Source organism: Gouania willdenowi, chromosome 9, assembly GCF_900634775.1.
Source record: "Gouania willdenowi chromosome 9, fGouWil2.1, whole genome shotgun sequence".
NCBI classification, from domain to species: domain Eukaryota; kingdom Metazoa; phylum Chordata; class Actinopteri; order Blenniiformes; family Gobiesocidae; genus Gouania; species Gouania willdenowi.
The window spans coordinates 35,368,220-35,389,427 of record NC_041052.1 but is presented as its reverse complement, the minus strand read 5'-3'; the positions used below and the strand labels follow the sequence as shown (position 1 = coordinate 35,389,427).

The window sequence follows — 21,208 nt, the reverse complement described above, 5'->3', positions numbered from 1 at the left end:
CAACAAGATCCACATGAACAAGTATTTAGCCATCTAACAAAATCAACATCATAAACACCATTAAAGAAACATAAACAATTATTTTATATAGCCTCCATACTCTCCCAACAAGACATACTGTATCTCATGACACAACAGCACATCTATTGTTTGTGTTGGAAACACAGAGAAAATGACAACAACAACTTAGAACAGCCTCAGTGAGGAGCATCTACAAAGTCAATCCTTCCTTTTGTTCCATTCACTGTGAAAAGTATGAAACATGTTCTGACCTTACCTTTGCTGAAGGTCTGGTAACTCAGGTGTTGGTCTCCCATCTTTTAAAAGCTGTCGTTTTTCTTCAAAACAAAGTTTCTTTATCATCTCTATTGCTGTCATCATGACTGTAGTGTTATCCCGCCCACTAGCTAGAGAACGTAGCAGCAGCGGTCACATGATATCAATTCACTAATGTACTGTGAACTTACGTATAGCATTTAGCATAGAGCGGTTACGTGCAAAGGCAGCTCTCTACACTGCCTTTGCACATAAATGGTTGTCATCTTGGGGACCTGACTGCGCATGTGCAAACACGTAAAAACACGCAATGGGAACGGAGGCAGAAGAGCAACATGCCTTTGGGAGGGGGCGTGGCCACCCTCTGCCTTTCAGCAGAGTGAAAAAAAAAAGACTGCAGCTGTTCCAGGAAATAGCGCTGTTTAGTAATTTGGGCTATGAAATGCACAAAATGCGGACACTTTCAAACTTATAGGTACTGTAGGCTATTGGAAATGGAAAAATAAATAATTTATAATTATATAATTAAAAAAAAAAGAAAAAAAAATTATAATTAAAACAAATAATCAAAATATCAATTCACCCTTGGTAGGCACTGCCTACCTTGCCTACCCTGACGGCACGTCACTATATATATATATTTATTAAGACCATATCGCCCAGCCCTGATTCATTAGATTGTAAAAAGAGCAATTTAGCACCTCGCTCAATCTCTTCCCTACATGTAGTCTTTTTCTCTCTTGCTTCAACTTCCCATTTACACGTGGATGAGCTAGTCATGGCCATCTTCTTACTGTCTGGTCTATGTTTCTGTTAGAGGTGAGACTCAATTAAAAACATTACTGTAATTAATTACAGACTTTGTAAATAATTAATCTTGATTAATCTAAATTAAACTCCTAACAATATTTGACACGAGTTTAGTATATGACAGAATCAATGGACACAATAAATGAGCCTAAACAAAAGAATTATGTAGATTATTATTTTCATCACTCTGTACTAACATGATGTGCACTATGAATAAAAATATTATGATTGCATTGTTCACAAAGCACAAACCTGAATTTAAGTAAGCTATAGTTATGCTTTTCCAGATTTTTTTGTGAACTTTCTAAAACAAAATAATTTTTGTGTAATAAAAGGAAAAAACAGCATTTAGTACAGAGCATTCTAGAGAAGTGGAAACTGAAACGTGCAAAATAGTTCATTCTGATTAGCAATTCTGAAATTCCTTTTCTTTGTCACTTCTGCCACGAACAATTGTGAAATCCCATTGGTCAACAGCTTGTTTAGATGCAAAAACCATTCATTCTCCTTTGCATTGACCATTTATGGTAGAATGTGGTTTTGTCGAGGGTGATATGCACATTATCAGTGAATAGCCTATGTGACCACAAACTATGTGCACCGTCTTGACCATGTATTTTAGTAGATTTAAAAGTAGTCCCGGTCTTGTATGCTGTGCTTTTAGTCGATAATGTATATTGTAGCTATTATTATTTCTTCCTCAGATTTTTCTGCTTCTCTCCCTTTATCTGTCATATTCTCACCTGCAGCACATTAGGATGGCATGGCGTTTGAACAGCTGTGCTCTTAAGCCTTGCAGCTCTCAGGCTTTTCACTGTGTTCACTAAAAATGACTTTGACAGAGGTAGGACAACATCTGCTGTGAGAAGTTTCACAATAGTTTACATTCCATTGCAAAGCTCAGCATTTCTTCCTCAATATAAGGGTCGGTTCTCCAAAGTGCAGAGCGTCAGCAGTAAACTTTTAAACTAGCTGCACATTTAGAACACCAGGCAGAGATGGGCAACTGGTGGGATGAGGGCCACATCCGGTCTGATTTTAAGGGTGGCATCTGCACAAAATGACTCCAAAAACACACAAAATGACTGGAAAATAAAGAAAATAACCAAACCATACATAACAACAAAACACAGAGACTGAATCCAGAAACACAGAAAAAAGACAGCAAAAATGACAAAAGCTGACTCCAAAAACAAACCATCAATAAAAGCACACTGAATGACTCCACAAACAAACAAACCGTCAGAAGAAATACACTAAATGATTCCACAAACAAACAAATCATCAACAAAAACACATTAAACAACAAAAAAATACACAAAACAACAAAAAACAATGATGTGAAAAACATTTGTTCTTTCCTGTATTATTCCTGAAATTAGTCCTTTTTCTAAATGCTAACATGAATTTAAAAATGCACATTTTCGTTGCCAATGTCTGACTTAAGTAATAATTTGCGTAGGGCTTGTTTACGGTTGCTTTTGCTCTGGTTGGATGCATTTTTTTGGGTAAAGGAGCACTTATAAACAACCTTTCAGATCATGTTTGGAGAGTTTGTCATGTTAAATGTGAATTTTGGTTTTCGTTTGTTGTTCTTTGTGTAACTCACTGCAACTGTCTTTATAACTGTATAAGATTCCAGTAGCTCACCAGGGCTATGATTTTTTCTGATCTAGTCATTGGCACATGATAACAAGACAAATTACAATAAAATGAATCTACTATTTTTTTTAAAGAAAATAATCCTGACAGATAAACCAGCTTGTCTGAAAATATTAGATATGTAAATCAAGCGCTGACATTCTTCTGGTCATGATTTGATACAATAGTCTGTCTTATTTAGATCATCTTAACTGTGGAAAAAAATGCCTAATAAATTGAAGAACTCAACAGATTTGCACGTATATAAAAAAAAAACACTAAAAACCCTGTTGTACATGTGAGATTGAGACATGTATTGTTCTATTGTCGTTTTTATTATTGTATTTGTAATTGTATTTTATTCTGTTTTTTTTCTATTGTAATTTTATTGTACATATTTTGCTGCTTTTGATTAGGAACCCCAGGAAGACTAGCTACTACTATGGTGGAAGCTAATGGGGATCCAATAAACAATAACAAAAGTATGCATTATGTAGGTATGCTTATGAGTTTATTGAACCAAGAGGACTGCAGTTTATATATACCGCAGTATATTGTGTTTTTTTCCTCCTAAACAATTACAAATTTAGATTCTGTGCAGTTCAGTTTTGTTTATTGCATTTGTTGTTCCTAAGGAGTCCTATGGGATGCACACAATCAGTGTGTGCTGCACAGCTCAGGGACAGTGATGAGTTGCTCTGCAGTTTCTCATTTGCTTGTGGGGGAGTTGAGAGCCGTGTCACTGGTTTTAACCTGCTGCCTCCTCGGTTTGTCTTCCCCTGATGCATCTCATGGGTAAGCTGGAGCCAGTTAGCAATTACTGGGCAGAATTACTGTCCCATCCCATGGGATCGAGTCATCCTGTCTCTCCTCTAGTATCTGCTGATACTGATATGTTTCTCATTTGCTTTTCCAATGTTGTATGCTCTTTCAAAAAGTGTCAGTCCTATATTTTCCATTATGTGCTACTAGATAGTTCTTTTATATATTCTTTAAATATGGTTAATCACATTTGTCTTTTATTATTATTTACCTTTATATTAATTTTGTTTTGTTTTGTCTTTTGATTGCAATTGGGTGAAAAATGCATTTGGACTGTCACTGACTGAATATAGAACTCTTTATCCAAGCCTAATACAAGCTAACATGTAGGTTTTTCCTATTTGTGTTTTTAAAAGCAAAAAGTTTTAAAACAAATAATAGTAGTTCTTGTTGTGGTAATACTTTACATGCTTATTTTGGGACAATATTACTAGAAGTGCGATATTTTTCCGCACGATCGGTTATCGATTTAAAAAATAAAATATATATATATATTTTTTTTTTCAAAACCTTTTCTGCTTTTTCACTAAAATTTGCAGGTACGTCTTCACAGAAATTTTGTCACTGTTTGTTGAAGGAACCAATATATTGTTTACTGGAATATTGCACTATAATGGTGTCACTGGTAAGAAAGACCCTATTTTTTGTTTACAGAAATCACTATTGGAGATACTTTTTTGTTTACATTGGTATGTTGATTCTTATTTACAGATGTTGCACAAAAATAGTGTCACTGTTCATAGGACACTTTTTCAATTTATTGTCTTTCAGTGATATAAAATAAAAATTGTATTTTTCTTATGTCATAAATTATCGTAGATTGATTTCTGACCAATATATCGATAATCGCAGTATCATCATATCGTGAGATAATCGTTATCGTGAGCTTTGTATTGCGTATCACATCGTGAGGAACCCAGAGGTTCCCACCCCTAAATATTACACATTTATTGTATTTTCCCCAGAAAACAGGTAATTGATTGTCTCGTTCAAATTCGCTCGTTAAATCTCATGCTACATAATCACATGGCTGCATTTGTCTGTTGGCGTCTGTTTTCCTGAAAGCTAAATGTAAATAGCTCTACGACATGGATCAAACACTCACACGTGTTGGGACCATATCACGCATTTATATGGTACAATGAATGAATGAATGTATTGATGATGTTGCTGTATGTTATAAGTAAAGACACACACTCATTAGTGTTGTTGGTCCAATGTGTTCTTTGAGGTTGTAGGCATTAAGGGGGGACGGGGGAGTGCAGTTTGCCCTTGAGGCATGACTTGCGTAGTAATGGGTTTGGTTTCTAGCCTTGTCTTACAACATTGACTTCTAAACAAGAAGCCATCCATCTTAATCTGCTGCTGTAAGGCAAAGCATTTAAGATATTGGCTCTGTCAGGATAATAGTGCACACTGCACAGATGTTTTCATTCCTTAGGATTTAAACCATTTGTGTTTTAATGTTTGGGTACTTTAATATCAGCAGTAAACAGATAGTTTTCTCGGATAGCAAAGATGCTATCACCAAAGAAACCCACTTTTGTCTGCCTCAGCACATGGGTAATAATCAAATGCTAGTAAACCTTACAGTGGGGAAGGGAAATTGACTTTTCAGCTAACCATAAAGAGAAAGTGAATATGTTCAGGTGTGATATATCTAATATCAGCTGTTTGATATTGTCAGGGCTTTTAGGAGAGCCTATAGGACAGGGCTGTTCAACTACACTTTGCCGTGGGCTATATTGTCGGAAGGATATGGTATGTGGGCCGGACATTCCTGGTACAGTAGCTCTCGTAGTGAACTGACACAAAGCACCATCACATTTTCAATATTTTTTATTGAACTCTTCCAATTCAATTAACAGCACCTGTTGGCTTTTTGTAGAAGTAATAAAAAATACAAGCAGCTTCAAGTTTCATTAAATAACAGTAACAGCACCTTCTGGCTTTTTGTGCAAGAAATTGAAAAACAACAACATAACTAGCTTCAGGTTTAACTAAGAAAAGATAAAAACATAGTCACAAAGACATATATATACAGTATATATGTATAGTAGGAAATCTTAATATTAAACACATTTTATTAACAGTAATAATAATAATTAATTAATAATAATTAACTACATACGTGTAAGCCATAGAGCTGTTTTGCTTCAATTGCAATTGACAGCTCAAAAACAAGAATTTCATGGAGGGACTGAGAATATACTGTCAGATTCTCTGCTGAGATTTAGGTTTTACACCAGAACAGACTAAATTATTAGAATGTGTCTAATTTCAGTAAAGTTGACGCATACTATCTTAAAAAATAAACAAGATTTAGCAGACAAGCACTTGTTTTCCTAAAGCAAGAGAGGCCCCTGACCTAGAAAAGAACCTCTTCCAAAGGATTCCTCTGCTTGGTGAGTAGTTTTTAAACTGAAAGAAAACTATCTGTATTGTTACTGTTTTAATTTTAATCTGCTCTCTATGTGGCCTTTTGAATGTCGGACTTTTTTGCGTCATTTTACAAAACCAGATCAAAACCCAGCATATTCAACATCCCATAAAATCCTTCCTGGAAGAGCAAAGATTTTGATTTGTCATTTTTAGATTATTAGAGAATAGTGGAAATTGTGTGGACTGATGGGGAAGCTTGGTGTGGTCATCAATTATGTATTGATTAAGTTAAGTGGCAGAAATATAAGAAATTAATTCTTCTTACTGCTCCTTTTCAATCATGAAAAGGTTTCATTTGGACTGTGATATTATTTGATGTAAATGGGGAATCTATGTTGGTTTGCATTTTCCTGTGTAGATTCTGATTGATTGTCAATGAATCAATGCTATCATGTCTCTCTAATGCTCTTAAAACCAACTCCTGTTTAAGGAAAAAAACAGAGCAACACCGATATTATAAATGTAATCAAAATTGAATTGACGTTCAGTTGTTTTAATTCTATTAAAATGTGTAAATTCATTTCAAAAAACAAAACAACATTAACAGAATATAGATATACTGTATCTACTTTGCTGCCTAAGTTCCAACTCTCTGAAGGTAATTATTTTGTAGTCATGCATTATCAATCAAAGGCTAATTTCATTACCCTCTTCAGCCTGATCTGAACACTTAAACTCTGGCTGTCTTTGCTTCACTCTCCTCAGACCGGTGTCTGACTTTCTATCTGGCTTTTTTTGTTTCTGGAAAAATTAGTTCCTAATTTGCAAAAGCGGACTGGTGATAAGGTAGGTTCTGGTGTGAAACCTTGCTTCCTTTGTGCTCTCCTGTGCCTGTGAAGCTAAAGCAGCCCTAAAATGGGCTATTAAGGTTGTTGTTTACTTATTTATTATAAAATGAGCAGACTAGAATAGGCAAAGCTTATTGTTTGGTGTTATTGGACCTGTTACTCAGGCAGGAAATCCAGTGATATGTGGGTATAGTGCAGCCAATCACAGTTTTTGATACCAGTAAAAATGATCTGGTGCATAAGGAATAACACATTGCAGAGAAAGATACTTGGACATTTGACACTTTACCCACTTTAGTGGCTCAGAAAGGCAGTACATAGCCAGGCTTACAGTATATTTAATATACTATATATATTGATTTTTTATTACAATAAAAGAATATCTAAGGAAATCTGCCAGTAGAATATGTTTGTTCTAGAGAGGTAGCTAACGGACTTTTTTCCTTGCCGACCACACTGATGTTTTCTTATCGACTACTCAACGAGTCTATTACACTAGTTTTTTTTTTTAGGCTGGGCTACTGGACTCAAAACGCCACTCACTTTCTTCTTCTTCTACTTCTTCTTCTTGTGTACACCCCCCTTTTTTGGCAATTTCCATTAAAGTAATTTTCTAATTTATTTGTAAGTCAAATATTACGACGGTTAGTGGAACTGAATCATTGGCACATACCAATATAATGGGGCCCATTACCTCGTACGTGTCAAGGGGGCACCAAGGGGCCCCATTTTTCAAATTAGTTCTCCGTTAGTTTTTGTTAGATCGAAATGCAGTTTGGTATGAAAAGTCTCTTAATGAATATGAAGAAACGATCTGAGCCCTTTTTTGAAATGGGACCCAGGGGCCCACCCCCCATTTCTGGTAATTTCCAAATTTATGGGCACATAGTCGTGTGATATATCGTTTCAAAGGTAATTCAACGCAGATTATGATTATGCCTCGCACAATTTGATTAGGGGCCTTTTTTGTCAATTTCCATTAAAATAATTTTCTCATTTGTTTGTGAGTCAGATATTGCGGCAGTTGGTGGTACCGAATCATTGACACATACCAATATATGAATGGGACCTATTACTCCGTATAAGCCACGGGGGCGCCAGGGGGCCTCATTTTTCAAGTGACTACTGGGGGCCCGGGAACCCACCCCCTTTTCCAGTAATTTCTAATTTTATCTGAACATTGTCGTGTGAAATATTGTTTCAAAGGCAATTCAATGTAGATTCCGATTTTACGTTGCACAATTTAATTTGTTTTACTCGCTGGAACTGAGTCAGTTGACTGAATTTTCGAGAACGTGCTATTCGGCGCGGAGACGTTCCACTTGCCCGGCCGTTAATCAGAACTTGTTCTAAAACGGTTCACATTAGGCAAAAAAAAAATCTACAAGGTCAAAACACTGTCTTTAAAAGTTGTGTGAATTTGATATTTATCTGAAAACATCCTCTGTATAACTAGTTTAAATACTAGTGAGTTGTGCACACTGTGAGACAGAAGAGAAGCTGAACTCTGTTGAACATCAAAGTATCTCCTCAGTGATGAATCAAAGGAAGCAAATCACACTGAAAACAAACCAATGAGCACTGGAATCTTTCCAATTTTTGGACAAAAAACAGACCAATAGGCAAAATTATTGATCAATAATCAATGTGATCAACATTCACATTGAACTATGGTAACTATACAAAAAGCAACAAACTAAACAAATAATAAATCAGTTACAGTTGAGCTCTCAATAATTACATTTTAATTTAACATAGAAGTGGAGAATGAGAGAAGTGTTGATAGCTTCCTGTTACTGAATACAAAGTAAAGCTTTGAGTACTTAAAGCTGCAGTTTGTAGAATCCTCTCTCCACGCTGTTTTGAAACCGAGACTCAACATCTCATACCGGTGTCTTTTGTGAACGTTCTTAGCGACTTTTTTTTTTTTTTTATCTAAATAGAGACTACTGACAAATGTAGGGATATTATTTTGTGTCAGTGGATATGTTTCTGGTGTTTTAGAGACTCTGACATGAATGCACATATCACTGTAGTTACTGCTCTGAGCCGCCAGAGAGCTTACAGAAGCTCTGAGCAAACTGACAACCATCACTCCGCATCCAGATTATAAAATTAATGAATAAAAAATGAATAAACTTCTCTTAGGTTTACACGGGATTTATCCCATCTGTTCTTGCTCTCCCTCTGAAGCCAGTGTGTGTGTGTGCGGACCCTGCGCAGTCACGGAGGTCTGCGAGGACGCAAAGCGAAAACAATTTGTTCCTCCTCACTTTATTCTGTTGCTTCTCACCCTCAGCCTGCCCTTTTCTGCTTGATTTGCCTTGTAACTGTTGTGGCTAACACTGTTATGGGGACTTCTGCTGGAACGTTCGCCAATGCACGTTTACTACCAATGGTCCCTGGACATGCCTGACTTCAGTCGATCAGCCAAAAGAAACGATCAAAACAGCTCATGAAGCACACGTGTTTGTAGAAAGATCTCTGATTGGCTGACATCCAGATTCCAGGAGTGTGACAACCATTCAGAACACTTTGGATTACAATATGCTCAGAGATGATTAAAAATTTTTGACCAAACAATGCCAAAAAAAAATTACAAACTGCGGCTTTAATTATACAAATAGTAAATGTAACATGATGGTATCTGCTAATGATACCATGGCTGCTCTAACACCTCCATAGATAAATATTCTCTGCCTTGACATCATTACATCGGTACCAAATAAAGATGAGATGCTAACGTTAGCTTGCTAAGCTATTCCGTCTTTGCTAACAGTGATCAGCCTGTGTGTGCTAACGTCCAGCTGCTGTTAAATGAGGCTCTGCTTTGACCTGGTTGAATTATAGCCTGAAGGTTATTTGTTGAAAAGTTTGTATTAAACTTTGTCACTTTTTAGCGTAAAGTATTTCCAGACGACACAGTGCTCCATGCAGGCGTGTGCATGTGAGGTTTCTCACTCGAACATTGATCATTTAAAAATATTCTTGTTGTGGGTGTGTTTTTCATAGATTTATTTTTGTCACACACACTTATATAAAAACGTACTGCTGATACATTATTACGTCACTTAAAAACAGGCAGTTGACTCGAGAGTTTAAATGTTTACACGCCAACATCCCTGGTGTTCTGTAATGATTTTCTTCAGGCCTCCTTGGCTCTTTGTCTTTTGTTTCTTTGGCAGTCATAGTAATTTCATACACTGTATATGTGTGCTCCTCTTGACTTGTTGGTTGTTTTAGTTTTCAGGCAGGAGCCAAGAACATGGAAGGTGTTTCTAAAAGCAGCTTGTTGAGTCATCACCAATACATGTGCCTGTTTCAGTGTGCGCTGCCGCCTAACACTGTGGCCTAAACATTAAACTGATGTTATAAATGGTTTTCTTCTTACTATATATATATATATATATATATATATATATATATATATATATATACAGTGTGTATGCTTTTAGGCGCTGCAAAATGGCTGCCGACTGCTCCCCAAGGATGGGTTAAAATGCAGAGGACAAATTTCAATGTATGTGTAACAACATATACATGACAATAAAGGCAAAAAAGCCCAATTTAATTTAAATAATTTTATATGAAATTAACTGAAAGCTTGTGTGTAAATATATTTCAATTCATTGGATTGGGTTGCAGCTTGTTACTGTAACTGTTACTCATCTCTTTTTGGACCTTGGCCGCACCCCTTTTTTATTTCAGTCCTGTGTGTGTGTGTATGTGTGTGTGTCAGTGCGTGACATACATGCATGGCGTGCACCTCTGCTTGCCTGTGATTAGAGAAGTGTAACAAAGCTGACACTGCAACACTGCCCTCTTATGTTTTGTGTAACCTTGAGTAACCCCTATGAAGAGAATCAATACTTTTTAGGAACAAAACCCACTACAACTTGGTTTGAATGAGGTCATTGATTTCAGTTTTTGGTGTTCGTGCATTGTTGAATGTCTTACGTCTATAGGTGTGGACAGTGGAGGAACATCATTAGTTTAAACACTGTTTAATTCTCTACTGGGAAAATAAAAATCTAAATTGACTCGACAGACAACCTTACAGCCTCAAAGTAAAAAGGTCAAGAGTTCAAGCCCTCTGATGGTGTCAGTCTTTTTTGTTGAAGTGTCCTTGAGCAAGACACAGAAGTCCTCAGGGTTGGGGTCAATTACATTTTTCAGTTTCAATTACGAATACAGAGGCCTGCACTTTTTCCCCAATACAATTAAATTACAATTATTTTTTATTCTCAGAAAGTCAATTACAATTATGTTCTCAATTACAATTATGTTCTCAATTACAATTAATCACAATTACTGAGCCTGAAATAAATAACCAAATAAAAGTTAAGTTTCCTCTTGTGTAGCTTTCTGTTAGCATCTCTTATGATAACGGTTCCTAAACGTCCAACGGTTTCCTATCTATTGGTTTCCCTATTAAACTTCCTAATCAATGATAATATAGGTTTTGATATTTTTGATGTGGGCATCTGAGCCTTTATTGTGTCATTATATCCCTAGATTTCAATTTTTTTCAAATGTTAAAATGTGTAAAAGTTTGGTATGCAATAATTGTTTACTACATATGTGTAGAACTGTACATAGAACTGCAACATGATTCCCTAGTTTTGCGTTAAATTATAATTGACAATTTTTTAAAGAATTTTCATGGCAGTTACAATTACAAACTCAATTACAATTTAATTACGATTACAACAGCAACAGATTTTTTGAATTACAATTATAATTACACCATAATTGTAATTAATTATCAATTACTTGATTACAATTATAGTTGACCCCCAGCTCTAGAAGGTTCTCTGCTCCCAGTGGTAGCAGTGGTAGTGCCTTTAAATACATTAACTGATTTACCAACTCATCTTTCTTCCTCCTGCAGATGACTCAGGGGACGAGGAGCCCACATCCCAATCGGACCGCAGCGAGATCCAGGGAACTCTGAAGATTCTTGTAAGCAAGCTGGATGACCTCAGCACATGCAACGACCTGATCGCCAAGCATGGTGCAGCCTTGCAGCGGTCACTGAGTGAACTTGAAGGCCTGAAAGTTGCCGTGGACGGAGGAGAAAAGATCAAGGCAGTTAATGAGCGAGCCACACTCTTTCGCATCACGTCCAATGCTATGATCAATGTAAGTACAGGAGGTATACATGTATTTCAAAGTCATTTATTTTAAAGATTCTATCACTGACAGTAGTCAAGATGTGTCGGGCAACAAAAAAGACAGTAGACAGTAACCTGTTCCTTATGGTTCAGCTTTCAGTCGTATAAGGAAAAATCAAGTCCTCTAAGAGTGAGTTGTTGGCTGTGGTCGAAATGCTATACTCTGCTATGCACTACAAACTCAAGGAGTACTGTACATGTTGTCTACTATGTACTATAAGTATAGTTCGGAGGATTAGGATGGTGACCAATCCAACTGAAGTATACTTCCAAGTTTCCTAAGATGCATTTGGAACATACAACGACAAAAACCTGAATCACACTGAGGCTAAAAATCTCTGTGGATTCTCCACCTTTGAAAGTTCTGAAAATATTTTAAGTGAGAGAGTGACCAAGTAGAATATCAACATGTGCTCATTTGATCCATAAAACTCACGGAAACACATTTCATTCCCACACTTCGGAGATTTTTGGAGACCCTCCTTCCATTGTGCTTCTGACTAAACTTCCGGTATTAAAAAACTAATGAATGATAAGAAGAGATGCTTTCATTTTGAAAAGATGATGTTTGATTTTTAGCTTTAAGCTGGTCCCAGGACCATTTTATGTTCCGTTCGTAGTCATAATGCGTCATGGGGCTGTAGAGCATGACTAGCGTGCCCACCGTGCATACCTCAGAAATGTCTCCATATAGTATACATCTGGGTATTTCTCGCATACTCAATCTTTCCATAAGATCTAATGTGGACGCACTACATACATACTCATTTTGACAGATTTAGTATGAGTAGTACTAGTATGCAAGTATACGATTTCAAACACAGCCAATGTGTGAATGGCATCACTTGATGGCAAAGTGTACGTTAAACAAGAGTCACTGTGCTGCAAGCACGGACATCCCAGATTTAGACAGACAGTTTTACCCTTCACTAGGTCCTGTTAACGCCACTAAAACATTATGGTCTGTTCCTCCAACAGTAGTTATGGCTCTTCTTCTCCAAGCTAGGTAACTCATTTTATTCAGTCTCGTTCAGTCTTGTTTGATTATGCTTAATTGGAAGCAGTCATTACCTAGGAAAGACAAAACACCTTTTTTCCACAGAGTTGGCAGCGTAACTGCAGCGTATCTTTTGCGTAACGGCAACAGAGCTGATACGTTTCCATTCTAGTCAATGTGTCAATTTCCACTGCCAGCGTATGCAGTGCATCACCTCTGCGTAACGACTCTGTGAGTCCAGAGCCCTCCGCAACAGATACGCAGACCTTCTAAATTTGACAGATGCTGGTGCAACGATGCATAAAGTCAGCAAAAAAAGCTCCTGTGGAACAGGAAGTAGTGCACACACACAGAAGAAAACATCTGGTTTATTTAAAAATAAAGTACTTGTGTATGTGTTCAAGGTGGATCGTATTTCTATATCTATTTTCTGACGCGCTTGCTCATTTTCTGGGTCGCGGGGTTCTGCCGAGGCTTATCTCCAGCTTTCTTCAGGCGGTAGGTGGGGCTACATTCTGGACAGGTCGGCAGAGGATTGTATTTCACATATAAATATTGACCTTATCCATGGTTGAATCACAATAATCTCCATAAATGCAGAAGATCTACAGGGCAGGAACTAGTGGATTATCCTTCTGGTCTTCTCGAAGGACACAATGAACTATTTGTAGAGACTACAAGTCGCTATATCTGCCTATTATGCGTGAAGATCTCCTGAGGCCTCGCCAAAAACAGTACACGTTACAGACGAAGACGATGGAGATTTATGGGCAGTGAAGCACGTAGCTCCACCGCGGAGACGTTACGAGTAGTTAGGCATCCAGTGCCTTTCTACACTAACGTGGAATACATTGTCAAAACTATAAAACTTACCCACCCACAATACAAAGATTATAAAACATTGTTGCACAGGTTAATGTTTTAAAATCTGATTTGGTTTTGAGTTCAGTTGGTAGTGGATTCCACAACTTATCACTTTAGTAGATGAAGGTAGACTGACCAAATGAAGTCCTGCAATCCAGTTGTGATTGATGGAACCTCTGGTGAGTTTGTTATTGCTGTTTTGTCTTTGGATAATGGAACTGACTGGTTCAGGTGCTCGGTTATTGGTGCATTCAAATGTTAGTTTGAGGAAGCACAAGTTGCTAAAGCTTTTAAAGCTTAGCCACTTGTGCTTCTCCAGAACAATGCAGTGATGGTAGTGGATTAATTTTTATCCCTAATTTTTGCTGCTTGATTATAAAGTGAGCCAATGGCTGAGCCTGGTCCCAGGCTCTAAGGACATTCTTCGAAAAACTACATAAAAATGCAAAATCTAACATTAAGATGGACACGATAATATAAAATACTCTGTAAATGCACTATTTAGCGTGTGTTTCTGCACGTAGCATCAACATGAAAACTGGTGTTGTATACCCTTTAACCATTAGTCTTCTTCCTAATATTAAGCATTAATGCAGATGGTAAGTTTCATGTTCTCTGCAGTACGTTAAGGATGAGAGTTCAGGGAGTCCTGAGCGCTTGACTGATTGATACTTGATATGATAGTGGGTGGGGACGCGACAGGAATAGCCCCGCTCCCCCCTTTCCCTCCCATGGAACCTCGACTTTTCCCTGCTGGTAGGGAATGTCAGATCTTTCTGGAATACTCTGAGACAGACAGACAAATAGACAGACCTGCCCTGACTGAAGCCAGACAAATATACCACATTTGTCTTTGGTCCTGCTACCTCAGCAGCTTTGATCATGGGTCAGTGCCTGTTTATTTTGGCTTTATTGCATGTCAAGTATCTACAGATTTAATTAGCTTTTAGATTTGAAGATTTTTAAAGAATTAAATGCAAGCAGAAGGAACTTTGTAGCTAGATGTGTCATCCATGAAAAAAGTTCCTCCCACTGATATTATAGAATAAGTGATAGTTATTGACCTCACGTGTTTTAAAATGGTATTTGATCTTCAGGGTTTTGCTTTTAATTATAAAGAATTAGTAATGTTCATTTAACAGTTTACAGTCATGTGTGAGGACAAACAAGACTTTGAAACTCTGCACAGTGATGGTTAGACCTGGGCAATATACAGAGAGTCAATATATATTGTGATTTATGTTTTGGTGGTATAGAAAATTCCAATATCATCTACATCGATTTATTTTTATTTTACAGCTTTTTTTATTGAAAAATACTCATTTTAGACGAGCACAGCATGAAAAGCACAGTTAGATGGTTTTCTGAGTGCATCCTAACCCAGACCTTTCCGTAAACAAGCCACACTACAGAACTCACTCACACGTGCTGTCCCATAGAGGAGATGAGACTGAAGTGGCCCATATTTTGCAGCTGTTTTTTAATAAATGTGCCTGTGTGGCATTTTGCATCCGTACATTTAACCCAGAATACTTTATTGCAGTGGTTCCCAACCTTGTGAGACATTTTTTTTCTTGTAGAATTAGTTTTTGGTCAAGTTTATGAGATTGTGTTACGAGTGCCTGGATTAGTGCTCAAAGTGACAAGGTGTGCTAGCTGAGATATTTTTATACTGTATTTGATTTGAACTCGATTTATATTTGAGAAGCTGAACGTCTAATTACAAGTTCTCATGGTACTGTAATTGAGAAGCTTTTATGTGTACTTGTACATTTCCAAATCAGTAATTTTACTTGTTCTTATGTACGTTTTAAAAGAAGTAAAGTAATTTGTTATATTTCTACACCCAACCATTACTAAGTAAGTTAATTTTTGTTTTAAAATGATCAATGAATATTATTAAAATGAAATGACCAGACAACAATCAAATGCATCACATCGTAATCGACCAATCAGATTAAACGTAAATGAACAGCAATGAATAGAGGTTATTTTCTCAGTTTTAGAGTTCATAAATGTTGCTATACTTAGAGCCTGATTATTTATTTTTAAATTGAGCTACTTTTTACTTGTACTTGAGTATTTTATGTATGACTTACTTGTACTTGTACTCAAGTACAATTTCAATCAAGTAACAGTACTTCTACTTGAGTAGGATATATCAGTACTCTTTACACTTCTGGTGGAAGTATAGAATACAGTTGTTTGAGATTGTGTGTGGTGTTTTAATTTTGAAAAAAAATAATAACTTCATTTTCATGCAACCCCATTTGAATTCCAGGCAACAAGGTTGAAAAACACTGCTGTTTTGAGTTAAAAATATCAAGGTTTATATTGTATATCCCCATTTTTTAGAAAAAAATATCAAGATATGAAGTTTGGTTCATATCGCCCAGCCCTAGAGACAGAACACATTAGTTCATATTCTCAGATTTTCTATCCAGTAGTTTCAAAATGTTCTGGTTGCAAATCAGTGAACTTTAGGTTGAGGTGGATTCATGCTTTGCCAGTGCTTAAACATGTAGCAGAGAAACGGGGCTATTTATGAGGTCATAATGAAAAGATTAAAGTTCTTGCTTCAGGTCAGTGGTCCTCAAACTTTTTTGGCTTAAGTACCCCCTTTTTCCAACTAGCACATTGTGCTCAGAATTTGGTGGAAAAACCACTAAGTGCATAATGATGGAATAAATGAGTGATAACACACATTTTAAAGAATCTTATTTTGTAAATAAGTGGAATGAAATGGTATTTAGTGAATATAATTATTTCTATAGTTTTTATCATTTACAGTCATCTCCTTCCTGATGTGGGACCAAGACTAAGCCTTGTGTTTACAGTTCATGTTCTAATCAAGATTATTTCCATCCTCATTTTATGTATTTTGTTGTTGTTTGTCTCTTCTTTTTATTATTCAGTATATTTTTCTCTTATTTTGTGTGTTTTTGTGTCTTGTAGGTATTATTGAAATTATTCTCTCTGTGTGTGTGTTTTTGGTGTCGTTTTGGCTGTTTCTCTGTTATTTTTGTGTATTTTGTAGTGATCTTGTATATTTTTCCTTTCATTCATTTTGTGTTTTTGTTGTTTTGTGTGTTGATGGTAATAGTACATGTTTTTTTTTTTTCAAACGTTTCTCTCTTAGTGTGTATGTTTTTGGTGTCATTTTGTGTGTTTTGTTGTTTGTCTGTGCTTTTTATTATTCAGTATAGCTTTATGTTATTTTGTGAGTTTTTGTTCTCATTGCTGTTAATCAGTGTGATTATCATTTTTAACTAAAAATAAACATAAAACCCCATATTTTGAATGCTTTCACACACTCTCTCACTCACTCTCTCTCTCGAGTACCCCGTGTAGTGCCATCGCATACCCCTAGGGGTACACGAACCCCCATTTGATAAACACTGCTCTAGGTGACCTTAGCCCAGCTTGGGGAGAGGGTCTCACTCCAGTTCATTCACCGATAACCTTTCTCAAATGTGCTTTTGACACCAGCAGCACATTGCTTTTGATCACATGTACACATTTAACCTGAGGCTTCACTCGGTAGCTTTACCAGGACTCAACCCGCTAAACCAACACAACCAATTGATTTCTATTCAAAAGTAACATCAAGAAATACCAGCTTTTCTTTTCTGGTCGCCGTATTTTTAAGCCTTCATCAGCCCCATCCTTTCAACACCGGAAATCACATGTGACATGCAGTCTGCACTTGTACTGAAGGGTCAGCATTTTAAAAAGTGGAAGTGTCCTACGTTTGTGAGTGGGCGCACGAGTTTCATAATAATGACTGTATCCATGGAAGTGGACCACAACGTCACATGCTCCAGTGATATTTAAGCCTGAGCTCAGCCTCTGATGTTTAGAGACTTTGTGCAGGACTGGATAAGGTAAGAGATTGATTGGAGATGGTTTTAGCAGAGTTTAATTTCTTCTCATTGTAAAAATATTTAGTGTACTATCTTTAAATATGAAGTCATGCTGCTTCACTTATTCAGCGTAGAATTTTTTTACACAAAACCTGATTGGGCTTTCAGTTTAGGGTGTACAAAAAGGTACATAGATACATCCTCAACAGATTCCAGTTATTGTGCTAACACTCAGAAAATGAAACCCATGCACTCTAGAAAAACGGAAAAACACCTGAATCTGACTAGACGGTGTTCTCACCAGCGCTGTTGAGTGTTGGGGCCCCCGATTTTGTAATTTTGCTCTCGACAGCGCCCCTTATGTTCAGTTTTCTGCAGCGTAGGGGGGATTTTCTGTTGTTTTCTTCTTTTTTTTAATCGGCACCGTCATAATAATTGTTGCACACTTGGACACATGAGAGACTTCCAGGCGTGTACGGGTTGTTTAAACTCTCTTTTTAATCTGAATAACCGAGAAACGCATATATCAGCCGCACCCTCTATTTAATGCAGGCAATTTGCTCGGATGCTCTCGTCTTTGCCTGAGGACCTCTGCAGCTCTATAGCTGCCCCCAATGCTGCCTGTGTGCACCGTCCAATATAAACAGGGCTTCAACCAGACGTAGCGCACATGAGGCTGCTCGTCATGTTTCTAAAACTTGCAACTGATCATTGTACATGCACGCGCACGGATGTGAACACTGTCGAGTTGAAACGTGTTCAGGCTTAAAGAGACATTGGCTTCATTCTGGTCCTACAGGGTTTGGGCTGCGTCTTCTTTTTTGGCTCAATTAAAGCTCTAATGTGTGTGTTTCAACATTTTCTGCGCCACGCGATCCCCCTATGCTGCGAGAACCCTACTAGATCCATAAACCAGAGTAAAGCTTCACCTCTAAGTGGTGCTGTGTTTGTCAATTTATGGTTAAACTATTTACTGTAATGATGACATCTGTATTGTGGAGGGAAAATGATAAGAATGTGCTGCAGATTACATATTTTCCAAAATAACTTTGCAGTACATCAGTTATAAAGTACAGTATCAATAGCCTTTCTTATATAACAAGGCCCTACAAAGCTTTGTTCTCTTGTGTTTTTTTTTGGTAAAAGGTTAAATAATCTGCTTATAATAGTGAAACGTGCATGTACAACATTATTAGGTGGTTAATTTTAGACCTTACACAATGGGTCAGTTTAAAAAATGTAAAATCCCAATCTCTCATTATTGGTGAAATTTCAAAAATTAATGTCTTGGTTGGTGATTTCATCCGGATCAGATTCGAATTGTGCATTACATCAAGTTTTTTTTTTTAAAAATGGGAGTGTCCATTCATTTGGACCTACTGTATGGTTATTAATCTTTTGTTTGAAATGTTTTGTTTGAAATGAAGTGGGCAAGGCCAAAAACAATTATGTTTTTGTGAAGGAAAAAGGAAAAATTAAAACAAAATCTTGAATTTTAAGCAATTGGTCAAAATTCCTTGACTTTGCAACTAACTTTCTGGAAATTTGCAACATAATTTGCCAGAATTCTGTTGGATAATTTGTGAGAATTTTCCAGGTTATGGAAAATAATTGCGATTTAACATTAACTGTAAATAATGTAGTACTGCAACCTCCATTGTATTTTATCTACAACTTACATTATACAAAAAGTCCTATTTTTGCTGTATTTTTTACTTTAAAGGGGATATGTCATGCTAAATCTACTTTTCTAGCCCTTAAATGCATTTTGTTGTATATTTAGAGTGTTTAGAAGTACAGAAAAGTTCAAATTAGTCTCTTCAGGTGCTCCGTTGATATCTTTATATTCTGTTTTGGTCACCTCTGCAACCTGGAGAGGGGGCGGGGTATGAAGTGTCTCATTTGCATTTAAAGAGACCGCACCAAAACGAGTTGCTGTCAGAAGCACATCAGAAAAGAGGCCTGTGGAGCTATAATAATGAGGAATTCAGACCCAAGCATTGCAGTTCCGCTTTATATAGACCACAACTGTATGATTTATATGTAAAAAGGAAGGATTTAAAAGCATCATATGTCTCCTTTAAACAAAAGTGGGCCAGACTAGATGCTCTGGTGGGCCAAACTTGGCCCACGGGTCTCGACTTTGACATATGTGCTAGTGTGAATGATCATCATGGTACCATGATCACTGATTACTGATCCAGATAACTGACGATATCTGAGGAGATTTGGTGTTTGACTTTGACTGGTTAATTAAAAATGATTGCATAGTAAAGCAGGACACTAAGGTTAAAATTAGGGACATACTTTTTGATACTTTAAACTTGATGGAAGCTTTCAAAGCGTTGCATTTTAATCACCAGTTTTTTTGTGCTTATGAATTCTGTTGTTAATGCGTATCCAGGGGAACTATGGCAGAATCCTTTAATTGCTTGTGTGCTTGAGTAATAAAAAAATGCTTATGTGGAAGTTAACCAATGTTTGGTTATCATGTCATTATATTGATGTCATGGGTATATAGTAGATTGTTGACGGAGATACTGTTTTCTGTCATTCCAACTGCACAACAACATTGCTTCATGATGTTAGAATTGAATATATTGTGTTATAGGGCTGGGCGATATGGATGAAAATTCATAACTTGATATTTTTTCTTCTTAAAATTGCGATATACGATATAAATCTTGATATTTTAACTTAAAGTGTTCCTAGAGAGACAATTCTAGGTAAAATTTGCTGATGAAAATTGCCACGCTGGCACATTTATTAAGAAACAGCTGCACAATATATGCCACTATTGGCTTTTTTTCCTCTAAGGGACAGCACGTGTGAGTGAGTTTTGTAGTGTGGCTTGTTTAGGGGAAGGTCTTGGTTAGAACGCACTCAGAAATCCATCTAACTGTAATTTTCATACTGTTCTGAGAATTAATGAAAGCAGCGACTCCTAACATGAGTATTTTAATACAAAATGAGCTATAAATATATGGGCAATAATGTAATTTTCTATATCGCCTAAATAGAAACCTCAATATACTGTATCTTAAATCTCGGTATATTGCCCAGCCCTATTGTTGACTGAGATACTGTTTTCTGTCATTTCAACTGCACAACAACGTTGCTTCATGATGTTAGAATTAAAAATATTATGCGTTAACAACATAATCAAGTCACAGCAGATCATCCTCACTTGGAAATCAGAGGCTTTGGTTTTTTGGGAATTATGTACAGAGCAGATCTATAGCTAAAAAGAAAGGCCTTGTTCACTCTCTGTGATCATCACGTGCCATTTCCATCATGGAAGCTACTTGGGTTCATTGACCCGTGAGGCTACTATGAGGCAAAGTTATTGGACACATGATTCAGCTCCAGGAAGTGCTTGAGTAATCTCTTTGTGTGGGTTTTAAACGCAAAGCAAGCAGCAATGATGCCATCTTTTGACCCAAGTATGATCTGCTTCGCCATTAGAGATTTGAACTGCAGCTCAGTGTGCATCAAGGGTATTTTTCCAAAGTAAGATGACCCAGAAAATAC

General features: G+C 36.8%; 1 protein-coding gene across 1 annotated transcript in view; it reads left to right on the top strand.

The window, feature by feature from the left end:
• osbp2b (oxysterol binding protein 2b) overlaps positions 1 to 21,208 on the top strand; it is a 73,041-nt gene that overhangs the window by 32,845 nt on the left and 18,988 nt on the right. The window contains exon 3 of the mRNA XM_028458335.1: positions 11,671 to 11,921. Within this exon, the coding sequence (XP_028314136.1) occupies positions 11,671 to 11,921 (251 nt within the window). The remainder of the gene's footprint in view (positions 1 to 11,670; positions 11,922 to 21,208) is intronic.